This window comes from Ambystoma mexicanum, chromosome 13, assembly GCF_040938575.1.
Source record: "Ambystoma mexicanum isolate Mex_15411 chromosome 13, UKY_AmexF1_1, whole genome shotgun sequence".
NCBI lineage: Eukaryota > Metazoa > Chordata > Amphibia > Caudata > Ambystomatidae > Ambystoma > Ambystoma mexicanum.
In genome coordinates this window covers 229,914,326-229,928,301 of record NC_090938.1, presented here as the reverse complement: position 1 = coordinate 229,928,301, position 13,976 = coordinate 229,914,326, and the positions used below count along the sequence as shown (strand labels likewise).

General features: G+C 47.2%; 1 protein-coding gene across 1 annotated transcript in view; it reads right to left on the bottom strand.

The window, feature by feature from the left end:
- Positions 1-13,976, bottom strand: part of CYB5R1 (cytochrome b5 reductase 1) — a 357,555-nt gene that overhangs the window by 196,983 nt on the left and 146,596 nt on the right. The window contains exon 6 of the mRNA XM_069633686.1: positions 1,145-1,228. Within this exon, the coding sequence (XP_069489787.1) occupies positions 1,145-1,228 (84 nt within the window). The remainder of the gene's footprint in view (positions 1-1,144; positions 1,229-13,976) is intronic.

Here is a 13,976-nt window from a genome sequence, read left to right as displayed (position 1 = left end):
GTGTTATAGCCCCTAAAAGCGGCCTCTATTTGATGATAGGCGACCATCCACACTATTAAAGGCCCTTTCATTTGGTTCGGGACCACTTACATGGGCAGCGGTAATTACACAACAGAAACCTCTGGTGTGAACTCTAAAACTAATTGCAGTTATTTCTTTTAACCAAGTGTGTTAAACAGTTTCAAGAATTTTACATACAAAACTCTGGGGCAGAATTGGTACTAGAGGCTCCGCCCATCTCCATAGTGCAGCCATTCGCATATATATATATACATATATATATATATATATACACATACATACATACATACATATACATATATATATATATACACATACATATATACACATACATATATACATACACACTTCATACACCCATTACAAATAAACTGAGATATGTCCAAGGAGGATAGCTCAGCGGCAATGTGCGGGCCTTGGAAGCAAGACGACACAAAGCAGCACAGATTCGATCCCCGGGTCCGCGCTTAGAAACCTCTGGGTGTTTAAGCGCGTTATAAATACGCAACTAAGACAACAAAAAAAATTATGCAATTAAAAACAATTCATGTAACAGCGCCTCGATGCCCGCGGGCTGTGTGAGCGCTTTAAAAATGTAAATAAACAAAAATTAAATAAATATTATGAAGGAGAGTAAACATATAAACAGAATGCATAAACATCCATTGACTGATTCATTGGACCATCTAAGGTACTCGGCAAATACTACCCACAAAATGTCAGTTGGAGAACTGATGTCTGGTTTACCTTGGCCATTAATTATAACCAGCTGTTGCCACGGGGTCCTTTGCTCGATCAGCTGTTCAAAAAAGGCCCATACACTTTACAAATGCACACCTTCTGTCTGGAGCTCAAATGCAGTCACTGGTGATGCTTGGCCAGGTTAGAACTAAGAGGTATGTGCAAGGAAAAGCTAAAAAGGAGTAAGGAAAAACGTGGGCAGGAGGCATACACAGAGCCCCTAGTCCCAGTCTTAAGTTCCAAAACGCAGCTTTCAGAGACACTACAAAATTACATAAGGTGCCTACAAGTCAGTCCTTTTCTGTACACAAGGTTGACTAATCTACAGCCCATCAGGCATTTAACTATTTTGGGTTCTGAGCAACATGCACCCCAAATGTACCTGTTCCACCAGCAATCATTCCAATTCTACTGGCAGATTTCACCTCGGCTGGGGACTTCTTATCAGGCTGGATGGCAAATTTTCCTGTATAAAAAGAAACAGATATTGTCACATGATATTAGCTAGAAAAATAGAAAAACAGGTTAACTTAATTATCTTAGGATGTCTGTGAATTGTGAACTGATCATGTGCACAGACCTCCTTATCCAGACGCCCAGATAACTTTCTCAGGTGGATGGGGAGCACGACACATCTCTGGGGGATCTTGGACTGCAATATGGTGACTGATAATGTAGCCATCCTGTCCTCACATCCAAATCAAGAGGCTGTCCGACAAAGTATATGGTTTAAACAAACAAGTTACTTTCTTACCTGGTAATGTTCTTTCTATGGGATGTTCCTCCGATGTATTCCACATCTTTGACATTGATTACCACAGCTGGGCTGCTTTGGAATTATTTTTTGGCGTAGGCGTCCTGCGTCAATGACGTCAATACGCTCCCTCGAGGACCTCCTCCGACGGTTGACGTCACAGGATGTTATTTGTAGGACGCCCGTAGCCTCAGTTATAGTTTTTTTCCCCCAGAACGTGTAGCACCACTCTCCTGCCAGTATTACCACAGAAAGCCTTGCGGAAACGGAAGCTGCAATCGCATAAGAAATTCTGTAGAGGGGCAGGTAGTGAGGATACGATGTGGAATACATCAAAGGAATATCCCATCGAAAGAACGTTACCAGGTAACAAAGTAACTTCTTCTTCGAGGGGATTGTGTCCTCCGACGTATTCCACATCTTTGACAGACTCCCAAAGCAGTACCAAAGTAAGGATGTGGGAAAAGAATTTAGAATTTTTTAGAATGCCCAATCAAATTGCAGAATAGAGGATTGCCTTACCAAAGGCCAAAGCTTGACCATGGATAGAGTCCAGGGAATAATGTTTCACAAAAGTATGGACAGAGGCCCATGTGGCTGCTTTGCAAATATTGCTAACCGGAACACCTCTCTGTAGTGCAGTGGAGGCAGCCATACCCCTAGTAGAATGAGCCAATAAGCCTACTGGAGGGTCCTTTCTCGCCAACCGATAACACTCGGATTGTCAAAATTATCCATCTACACAAGGTCTGCTTGGAAACAGCCTGACCTAAACGCCTTCCAGCGTAACCAATAAAGAGCTGATCGTCCACTCTGACCTGGGACATCCGTGAGAGATAGAAACTCAAAGCTCTGCTGGTGTCCAACCTATGGAGCCTCTCCTCTTCCTTACCAGGATGTGGAGGATGATAGAATGCCTGAAGAATTACCTTCTGGCTCAGATGGAATTCCAACACAACCTTCGGAAGAAAGGAAGGCCGTACCCTAAGGACAACCCTGTCCTTATGGAACACAGTGAAGGGTGGTTTGGCGGAAAGTGTCTGCAACTCGCTCACTCTGCGTGCGGAAGTAATCGCAACTAAAAATACAGTTTTAAAGGACAACAATCTTAACGGACAAGAATGTAAGGGCTCAAACGGAGCTCCCATTAGGAACTTTAAAACCAAATTCAAATTTTATCCCGGCACCTGGAAAGACGACGGTGGAAACACATGAGTCAACCCTTTTATAAACTGAGATATACGAGGGAATTTTAAAATAAGGACATTGCTCAGACAAGCACTTAAATATGGACAGCACCGCCATGTAACCCTTAATGGTACCCACATGCAGGCCCTTGTGGGCTAAAGAAAGCAAAAAAGACAAAACCAAAGGAATGTAACATTGGAAAGGATCTGCATTCTTTACCCTGCACCAGTCGCAGAACTTCCGGCAACGGCAAAGGGATTTCGTTGCGGGCCTTCTGGCCGAAAGCAACACATCCATCACATCTTCAGGGAGGTCCCAATCCTTAGATCTCAGCCTTTCAGATACCAAGCATGAAGGCTGAGAGACTTGACCTCTGGATGGAGAACTCGCCCCCCTCCCGTGAGAGCAGATCATCTCGGTCGGGAAGACGACGTGGAGGGCAGATGGACTTGTCTAGAAGGTCCGGTTACCACGCTCTCCTGGCCCATGCCGGAGCAATGAGGATCATCCAGGAACCGAACCGCCGCAATCTCCGCAACACCTGCGGAATGACGGGACTGGAGGGAACGCGTACAGCACTGGGAAGGACCACTCCACTACGAACGCAGCCCCTAAGGCTCCTCTTGGAGGAAATTCCCATGAGCAGATCCACTTGTGGGGTCCCCCAAAGGGCGGAGATCTCCAAAAGAACTTCCTGAGCCAGCTCCCACTCGTGAGAGACCATGCTCTGCCTGCTCAGAACGTCCGCTGCCGTGTTTTCATCTCCGGCCAGTTGAACTGCCGAGATCGAAATTTCCTGCTGGATGGCCCAGAACCAGAGCTGCATCGCCTCCCAGCACAGTGGGAGTGACTCTGCCCCTCACCCCCGTTGTGTTGAGATAATGCATGGCCACTGTATTGTAAGTCATAATCAGGACATTCTCCCCCCGCACAGATGGCAGAAAAGTTTTCAGGGCTACCCTGACAGCCCACAGCTCTAACAGATTGATGTGGAGTCTGGACTCTGATGGAGACCAACGACCGCTGGCTATCAGCTCGTTGGCATGAGCTCCCCAACCCGTGAGGGATGCGCCCGTCACGATAGTCACCACCGGCCATGGTTGCCAAAACAGAGCCCCTTTGAACAGATTTCCTTCGACGGCCAACCACAGAAGGGCCTGGGCGACCGAGGGCAGAATCTGAACGGAGTCTGACATCCTGCCAGAGAACTGCGACCACTGAATCTTGAGTGCCCACTGCAGAGATCTCATCCGCAGCCTGGCCTCTGGCACCAGTAAAATGCAGGATGCCATGAGGCCGAGCAATCTCAAGAACTCGAATGTCGGGAGACTCTGGGCACGTTGAAATTTGTCCAACATCTGCAGAATGTGGTGAGCCCTTACCTGGGGAGGCGATCACTGCCCCAGGGATGGTCTAGCACTGCCCCGATGTACTGGAGCTGCTGGGTAGGTGTCACACGAGACTTCTTTAGGTTGAGGGAGAAGCCCATCTTGTGAAGGGAGTGGCAGGTGACGTACAGATGATCCAGGACTTGCTTGGGAGAGCGCGCCCTGATCAACCAATCGTCCAGGTAGGGGTAGACGTGAATTCCCCCCTTTCCTGAGATGCGCTGCCACCACCACCACCAGCTTGGTGAAGACCCTCGGGTGGAGGTCAATCCGAAGGGCAGGATCGGAAACTCTAAATGCGAGTCGCCAGCCACGAACCTCGGGTACTTCGGATGAATCGGCACATGAAAGTAAGCATCGTTGAGGTCGAGAGACACCAACCAATCCTGAAGTTGAAGGGCATGGAGGTCTTGAGAAAGAGTAACCATCTTGAACTTGTCCTTCCTGAGGAGCTTGTTCAAACCACGCAAGTCCATGAGGGTCTCAATCCTCCGTCTTTTTTCGGGATCAAAAAACATGGGGAATACCATCCCCTTTTAGCGGAGAGGAACAGGTACCAGTCCTATGGCACCTTTCTCTAGCAGGGATAGGATTTCCTGCGCAAGGAGCGGATCCGGACGCTTCAAAGAGAGCTTCCCCAGTGGATTGTCGTGAGGCCTCTGCCGGAAAGGAAGACAGTAGCCGTGGGCTATGATCTCCAGAACCCACACATCTGAAGTAATGGCACGTCATTCTACAAGATGCTGCGCCAGCCTTCCCCCAACCGGCGAACCATTGGACATGGCCTCATGACTGAGCGGAAGAGGCAGTGCCCGAGGGCAAGGAGGCAACTGCCCAAGTGGCTTTGGCACCTCGAGTACCTTGCTTTCCACCTCTGGCACTCCTACGGTGGCCCCTTTGACTGGCAGCTCCCCTCGATCTACCAAAGGAAGAGTAGTATCGAAAGGAACCTCCCCTCCATTGCTGTCCCTATGCTGAAAAGGCGGAGGTGGACGCACTGCAGCGCTCAAGGACTTCACTGGTGCTTTGGAGGTCGGCAACCTCTCAAGGCTCTCGTCAGCCTTGCTGCCAAGAAGATAGACACCATCAAAGGGCATGTTGAGAAGCCGGGACTGTACATCAGGACTTCCTGATGTACTAACCCCAACTTTCGCAACCACGCAAACCTGCGCATCATGGTGCTTGCCGCCATGGACCGGCTGACGCAGTCTGCCACGTCCAAACTCGACTGAACGGTTTCACACATGGCATCCTTGCCATCCTGAACGAGGCCAAGAAAACCATCCCGTTCCTCCCCTTTGGGAATATGTTCAGCCGCCAACGACACACAATTCCACAGAGTGTGCGTGAATCTTGCAAGGGCACAAACAGAGTTGGCTGCCTTTAAAGCCATACCCCCAGAAGAAAATACCTTCTCTGCCCAACCATCAAAGCGTTTGTCGTCCCCATCAAGAGGGATTGTAGGGTACGCAGCCTGCTTTGCTGGGGCCGTAGCCGCCTGCACCACCAAACTCTCCAGAGTAGGGTGCGTAGAAAAGTAGCAGGTGTCACCACTGGCTGGGTGGTATTTTTTCGGCAATTACTTATTCACTGCCGGAAGACTCTCCGGAGCAGTCCAAGCCGCTGCCACCCTTCTCTGTAAGGCCATATGAAATGGCAATACCGGGACGGTGGGTGGACCTTGGTCCAAGATATCTGTCAGGTCATCCTGCAGAAAATCCACAGGTGGAGCAGACCACCTCAAATACTCTTTCACCCTCGACATGAGGCGCCTGTACAAGGAGTCAGCATGCGTACCAGGCTCAGGCCTGCCAAACAACCTCTGGGAGGTATCAAGACCACTTGCGTCATGTAAAGATTGACAAAGGTCTTCCAATTGGCTATGACCAGACAACAGGTCATCAGGAACCTCAGGCGGCACCACCCCCTCTTCCTCAGACCCTTCCTCTACCTCTGAAATGTACTCAAAGGGTTGGAACAAGTCCACCCTGGGAGGAGGAACAGAGCATGGGTCAAACACAGGCCGCACAGCACAGACTTGCTGAGCGCCTTTCTCGGAGCTTCCAAAGCTCTCCGGGGGACCTCTGGCAAGTTCTCATCAAAAGTCGGCGAGGGCGCCGATGGGAGTGGCGTTGACGTCGACCGAGGCGCCGACGACTTCGGCTTCGAGGCCAGAGCGTGTGCTTAGACGGTCTCGACGCAAATGGCGTCAAAGACTTCCTCGGAGCCGGAGTCTCGAGTAAGTCCCTCGACTGACATGGCGCGGATTGCGTCGATTCCTTCTTCGAAGGCCTCACAGGCTCCAACGGTCTCGACGGCGTCGAGGACCGGGACCTGGAGCAGGCACGCTGGCTATCATCCTTGTCCGATCGGGACCTAGACTGTTCCCGATGATCGCGCCGACCGCCCGAGCCCGAAGGCGTGTGAGCGGTGGGCCCAGAACGTTCCTTGCTGGCTTCTCTGGAAGGCGCGGACGGAACAGTGCCCTGCAATTAGAAAATCGCCATCTGACAGAATTCCTGCCATTCGGCCGACGACTAGTGTTTTGTGGGACAAGCCACCCGCCGTCTGGCAGAGTCCTCTGCCGAGGACGGGGAAGGCGACCGGTGACGGCGCTTCCGTGAATGCCTCGAAGAGGCAGTGGAATGGTGGGACCCACTCCTGGAACGAGACCCCCTGGACTTACGCAGAGAGTCGCCCCTCGAAAGTCCAGTGGATTTCGATTTACGGGGCTTGGAAACCCTACCTACCGACAGCTTCTTCCGCTCCCGCAAGGCCTTCGATGTCAAAGAATGGCATTCATCGCAGTCATCGGTGGCGTGGCTCTCGCCGAGGCACCAGAGGCAGACGTTGTGCAGGTCTGTAAGAGACATTTTGGAACCGAAGACCCGACACTTCTTGAAGCCCGACTTCGGGGTAGCAGAGGACAAAGACATTTCTCGAACAACAATAGAAGAACCGATTCAACAAGAGAGAACCGAGGCGCGCCAAGATTTCGAAGCGAACACGTTCGCGGAAAAAACGGAACTGAGGCTACGGGCGTTGTGCGTTCTATATATAACATCCGTGACGTCGACCGTCGGAGGAGGTCCTCGAGGGAGCGTATCGACGCAGGACGCCTAAAAAGGTTTCCGAAGCAGCAGAGCTGTGGTAATCAATGTCAAAGATGTGGAATACGTCGGAGGGCACAATCCCCTCGAAGTTACAATTTAAAGTGTTGGGAAAAATGAAATGGGAACGTGGGGCAGAGCGCAACATGTACTTGTTGATTTAAGCATGCAGCCATTTTATCACCAACATGTTTGGCACATTTTTGGCCATAACGTTCTCAAAACCTATTTTCTGCAAAGCAGTATGAAACCTCAATGGTGTTATTTGTCTCCTTGCCCTTTTTCATAAGCGTATTCCGATAGATTACAATAGAAGTGCAAACTGTCCATCTTAACAGAAACTCATCTGAAAATATGTTTATTAATATTCTAGGTTTAATGTTTACAGGTCTTCAAAAACAGCAGGTGGCGGGGCATGCCCCAAATTGAGACAGAGCAAGGCCAGCCATCAGTTGGTTTAATAACCACATTAATGTAAGTCGTTTTGGGTTAATGCTTTGGTGGTTGTGTTACTGTGGGTTCTAAGAGTTCTAGATAGCAATGCATTTCCCCGTGCACGTTTCAACAAAGGTTAATCTTAATGTATTCTTGAGCCAAGTAAATTTTATTAAAATAGTTACTGCTTCTCCAGCCAATAGGAGTTAGCAAACGTAACCTACTTCCAAAGATCCAATTTCCATTGGCTTTTGATGCATTCTGCCCCCAACAGATTTCAGAGGTGCTTTCAGAGGTGCGCCTTACAGTCTTCGTACCCTCACCGCCTCACCAGATGTATTGGTGTCCATGGATTGCCCTACAACACTGCCACCGCCTGGCTGAAGTCTTCCCGTGAGAGTCCACTCAACTTATGCGCCAAAGCAGTACTGGCTGTTATCAATGCACAACAGATTAGAAATGCTGTGCCAGTCATCCCAGAGCTCTGGAAGAGTCACACAAAACTCCCCTTTGCATGGCTATGGCCGACCATCAAAGCCACTCCATCCCAAACTGCAACAACTTGGCAGAGGGCTGCCATTTATAGACACCAGAAAGTGTATAGCCAATACCTTGGTAACCCCACATGTTCACAAGCCCACTTACTTAGAAGGACTGTATAAGTCTATTGGAGGCATGTCAGGTGGATCCTGACTATTATTAACAACCCCCTTCATTTTGTTTTAAGCCACTGGCCACAGAAGGCCATAACCCCTTGACCCCCCCCCAAAAGTTGATGCCCAACAGCTTCAGATGTGGTCTCCCTGCCAAACACATCAGTAATCCTCTTGCTCACGAGACTCCATGCAACAATAAACTTAGATCCCAAGTGCTGAACTTAAAACGTAGTATACTGCCAACCTTCTTTTCATACTAGATCATGTTCAAGAATCCTGCATAAGCTTATTGCCAATTTGCCATTTAAAAGTCAATGTCGTCTCAATTGACCATATGTACCATATGTTCTTCACCATCGAGTTGCAATACCAAATTTGTGAAACCATCTAAACTCAAGCAGCCATCCAGCTACGTTAGGAAATCACTTGCTATCCTAGTTATAGTGAACAGGGGTACTGTGAGAGGTTAGCCAAAACCCAATCAGGGTAGCAATGGAGAGCACTGAAGGCTATTGTCAGCAGAATGCGAAAGGGGGATGGGGGGTCAAGGTTCCACAATGAGTCCACATAGAGGAGCACTCAATTCATTTTAGACAGGAATGTATGAAAAAAATACAGCATTTATTCTAGGCCATAAACACACACTAAAAAAAAAATAAAAAAAATAAAGAATCAAGCAGGTGATAATATCGCGCAACACTCAATAATAAACATACAGTCACCATCGGTTCTTGAAATGCATTCAATGACAATCAACATATGAGGTAAGTTAAGTGATGCAGTAAGATTCAACAAAGTCACAAGTGATATTCCCCAGCTTTAGCAAACCAATCCCCAAGAAGAGTGGGGTCTTTTTCCCAAAAAGTCACAATGCTTCTCCCCAGAATGTATCTGTAGAAGGTAAGTTACTTGTGTTGGTGATTGTTCAAGAGAAGAGATGCAACAAAGTTACAAGGCAAATAAAATGGGTTCTTTCCGGTTTTAGTACTTCGGTTCAACGACCAAAAAGCAGTGGCATGAAAGCATACACAGACTTGTTCTCAATGTTATCCTATGGAGGTCAGGGGAGACCAATATTTTGTGTTTACTTATTGCCACCTGACCCCTCCCCATGACCCAAAATGTACCAGATGATTGGATGGATTATAAGGGGGGGGAGGGGGAGGGTCGAAGGAGGTTGGATTTTTGGATTTCCCGTCATTGGTTCCTGTAAAAGGTGCCCAGGAGCTGCGGGTGCAATGATTCTTCCGGGTGGGTCCAGGAGCAGAGTACAACCTTCGGCGACGGAGGTGCAAGATTCACTAATGCAGCCCTCTTCAGTACACTTCACAGAACGGGGGGGGGAGAAACAATGGCAGGTGCCCTTCCAGCGGCAGAAGTCCTTCCAGGACAGGATCCCTTGAGGCTGGGAGGCTAGAAATTCAGAAGGAAGGCGACTTCTACCAAAAGCTGGCAACCACCAAAGTTCCAGCTACAAATGCGCAAGGGTTCTATTGAGGTAGCCAACCGGAGAACTGCACAGTCCACTGTACTGTTCAGGGAAGCTTCCCAAGGCCCAACACGGCTGGATGCTTGAGAACACATCTAGACTGGTTGGTCCCACCAGTCCAGGGGGTTGAAGCACCACGCAGGGTCTTCACAGATCAGGTAGTCCAGCAGGGCCTCAGCGGGCCAAACGCAGGAAGGGATGCGTCTTTTGATATTCGGCCAGCTGTTCCTCTACAGGATATTCTTGGCTCCAAAGCGGATCTGAAGAAATGGCTGCAGGAGTCCTCTTCTTAACCAAAATCCAGCCTGGAAGCAAGTCCAAGCCCACCAATGGTAAGGATCTGCACCAAACAGCCAGTAGTTGTCCAATCAAGGACAACTATTGGTTTCACTCACTTCTCACATCCAGAATTTCTGGAACCACAAATGTGGCGTGAGACCAGACCATCGCACCAAATTCCTGGGCGACACACAAAGGCATCACTAGCCTGTGAAAGGTGCAGCTTATCTTCTATTAGATTTCCTGACCTGGCAAGGCAGGAAGAAACTAAACAATATGGCCAAGAACAAGCAGAAATATTGTGGCGTGGTACTTTAGGGGAGAAGGCACGTTTAGTAGCCAGACGCGTCAAACATGAATGTGCACACAAGAAACTGCAATTATATTTTTTACCATTTTTTGTGTTGCCACCAGCTTGTCTCTAGGCTCATATAAAAGTAACCAAAAATTCCAAGTGTAAAAGGCTAGGGTGATACAAAAGTATCCCTGCTGCACTGCATTGTAAGCCAATGTGTGCAATGTTAAAAAGTTACAAAAATGTAAAACTTAAAAGGGAAACAGTTTCCCAGCACTCAAGGACAAATAAATCAGCAAAAAAGCCCTCAAAAATTCATAACAGTTTAAAAAAACCAAGCAGAAATATTGGGGGTTCATAGAAAATATGGAGGGAAAGTTGCCTCACGAGAAACTTTCCCTAACAACATTAGAAATGTAGCAGTGAAAAGCGATCAAAAGAAAAAACTGAGAACAGCACAGTTAACAATAGTTTGGATAACAAAGCAAGCGCCACAAAACACATTTGGTAACCGGCATACTTTTAATACAGATGCAGTAATGCAGCACAACATCAGACACGTTCCCTGTAGCCAGAAGCATTCATGGCAACGCTACATGCTTTTAGACATGGCGTGTCTGTTCAAGCACCGCAAGTTGTCTTACAAGTTATCCATCAATGCATAAAAACAGAAAAAAGCAAATGTAAACAGACAGCTTCGGAAAGAAAAGGAAAAAAGACAAATGCCCAAAATAAATCAACCAGAAAGTCGAAGTCTGTACAAGCGCACGAAATCTGGAACTCACTCTGCTTCAGCATCAGCGAATTGGAAGATAACCTTCTCTGGAAAGCCAACCCTTGTCTCTTCCCAGCTCCAGCACCTGATTAAGCACTCGCCTAAACTCTTCCATCCATCCAACATGAAAAACCTTTTCCCACGCAAGACCAACTTGCGCCTTCTTGTCTTCTGCCTAACTTGTGCCACTGACAATGTTGTTTGTGTACTTAACTGAACTCTTCACCACTCTCACACATCCAGAGTCTAAGCTTGGCTGCTCAAGCAAAGTACCCAGACAGTTTGGCTAGACATTAGTCTATTTTCCTGTTAACCAGACTAGGGTGGACGCTCCGAATACGTCCATTTTCCGATTCTCAAAATCCATCTTAAACTACATGCTCAGTTGTCTTCTAAATTTAACCCATGATTTGTCCTGCAATTGTAGGACACGTCTTATCCCTACAAAGTATGCATGCAAATCAAACATCTAATGTTGACCAAATTTGAATCTGATGCTCACTAAGTGTGCAACTGTATGCAAGGACTGAGGAGCCCTCAACTGTAATCAGTTGCTCTAGTGTTAAGTCTACTTCTAAGCTTTGCCCACTTCAACATTAGTGCCAAATCAGTAGGCTGAACTGCCCGCCAAATTTGGTCCATGAAGCAACTACATTGTGACTAACCTAGCATATCCCACAGCACATTGCACCCAACACATGTCTAAATAGAATGTTTCAATGCTAGTCATCACTACTTTACATGGTAAATTTGAATTCAATAATAAATTAACAGAATTATGAAATGACACTAATATGAAAAAACACAAACATGTAGGTTAGAAACAAATGAAAACAGGTGAAGGTAATTCTGTGAAAGGCCCTCTGCTGGCCATTCCTTACAATGGCTCGTCAACATTTCAGTGTTCTAATTAAGCAATAAACCCAGATGGGCGGCGGCATTGTCGGGTCAGGAAATGCCATGGGGCTGATTTAAGGTCCTGAGCAAAGTCCTTATCATTAGTCCCAGGGCATTAGTAGACCTGGCAATGCCCCGCCCTGAGGGGGTTTGTTATTAGAACCCGGTATGGTTATCCTTTAAAGTTGAGAAATGGCAGTGTGTGTTTCTCAACTTAAAATAAAAGTTCAAATCAAAAGGACCACCATGGACATGTCTAAACGGAGTCCCTTCTCCCTTCCCATAAAAGACATTGTCAATGGAGCACCGGGAACACAAGAGTGCTTGTGGTGCCGGCGAGGAAAGAGAAGGTAAGTGGGGAGGTGTCAAGGGAGGTGGAAATTGGCGGTGAATGAGGTGCAGGGAGCACTTGCGTGCTGTCCCGGCAGGGAAGAGGCTGGCCTCCCACCTTGGAGAAGACTCGGTATGCAGGCTTTACCAGGAGGTAAAGCCTCCGTTCTGAGCTTCCGGTTTGGTTGGGAGGCACCTCGACTCCCCGCTAGGGTGTTGCTGTATTTTCAACCATTGTGTGTGGCTATTTAAAGTGCTTCAATGCCCTTAAATTGGCAGTTAGGTGCATTGGCAGTTAAGCATCATATATTTAGTTAAAGGGGCAGGTGTTCGTAGTTACACGGCAAGGAATATTTTACACCCAACACACCAATTATTCATATTCCATATATCGGGCACCAGAATTTCTTTTCCCCTTCATTGAATTAAACCTGAAAAGAATTACTGTGAGGGTGTTTAAGAATGTGTATAATGGAAAAAAGAACCCCCCATCAAACTGGGGAAAGTATATCGTTAGTCATCCAAGAGTTGCATGACCTTTCAAAAGGCTTTCAAGTTACTTCCTATGTATGGTCAAGGAAATACGCAAAGGCTTAGAATATCCTCAATCTTACAGAAGAGAGCCATTTCCCATATACAAATTGTACACAATCATGGAAAGTTTGGGGATTGTTGTAATTTACTACACATTTATTTCACATTTTCCTAATTTACCACAGCACCCAAGCAGCTGCGCAAAAAAATATATTTTTCTGGTGTCTAGTCCCTCATTGTAGATGACCAAAAGGACACTCAAGGATAAGGGGGTCAGAGGAAGAACGGCTTACAGAGAACCATGTAGGGTTACCAGTCATTTGGTCGAAAACCAAATGATCGAAAAATTTTTTTTTTTTTTTTTAAACGCCCCCCCACCAAACCGAAACGAAAAAAATAAAAATAAAAAATTTGACCTTTTTTTTCTCGACCAATTGGTATTCGATCTTTTATTTTCGACCAAATGACTGGACAGCCCATGTAGGTAAAGCTATGGGTCGGGTCAGTAAGTCAGGTTGTGCAATTTAGTATTGACTCTGCCCCAAACTATCAGACTTTTAGAGCCACCTGCCTGTCTGAAATTATCCGACATACAGCACACACTGCTCAATTCACTAACCGTTCCTATCAGCTAGTTGGCCGCCTGCAGCGATCTCAAGCCAAAGCAACCACGAGGGGACAGCGTAGGAAACTTTTTCTTCAGATTCATGAGTCATGAGCATAATTCCATGCCATGAGCTCCAGAAATAACCACATTAGGAAGCTCTCTATACAAGGAAACACCCATCCCTCAACATGACTCATTCCACCCTGTGCAAAAACTTTTTTTTTTACTCTTAAGAAGCCAAGTCTTTAATTTAGGGAATGTGCTAACACAGGCTGTGGAGGAGAAAGGCTGCTCCAAGCTGCAACACAGTCCTGACCTGAACACACTATCTCGGAGTGACCAAGTTCTTGTACTTGGCTGTGCCTGTCCCACAACTAATATCAATAGGGCGCATACGCCTCTATTCCCTCCACCCAGCTCTACAGATAAGGGGTGAATGGCTACTTTTACTCCCAAATAGGCAAATACTCCCCAAAA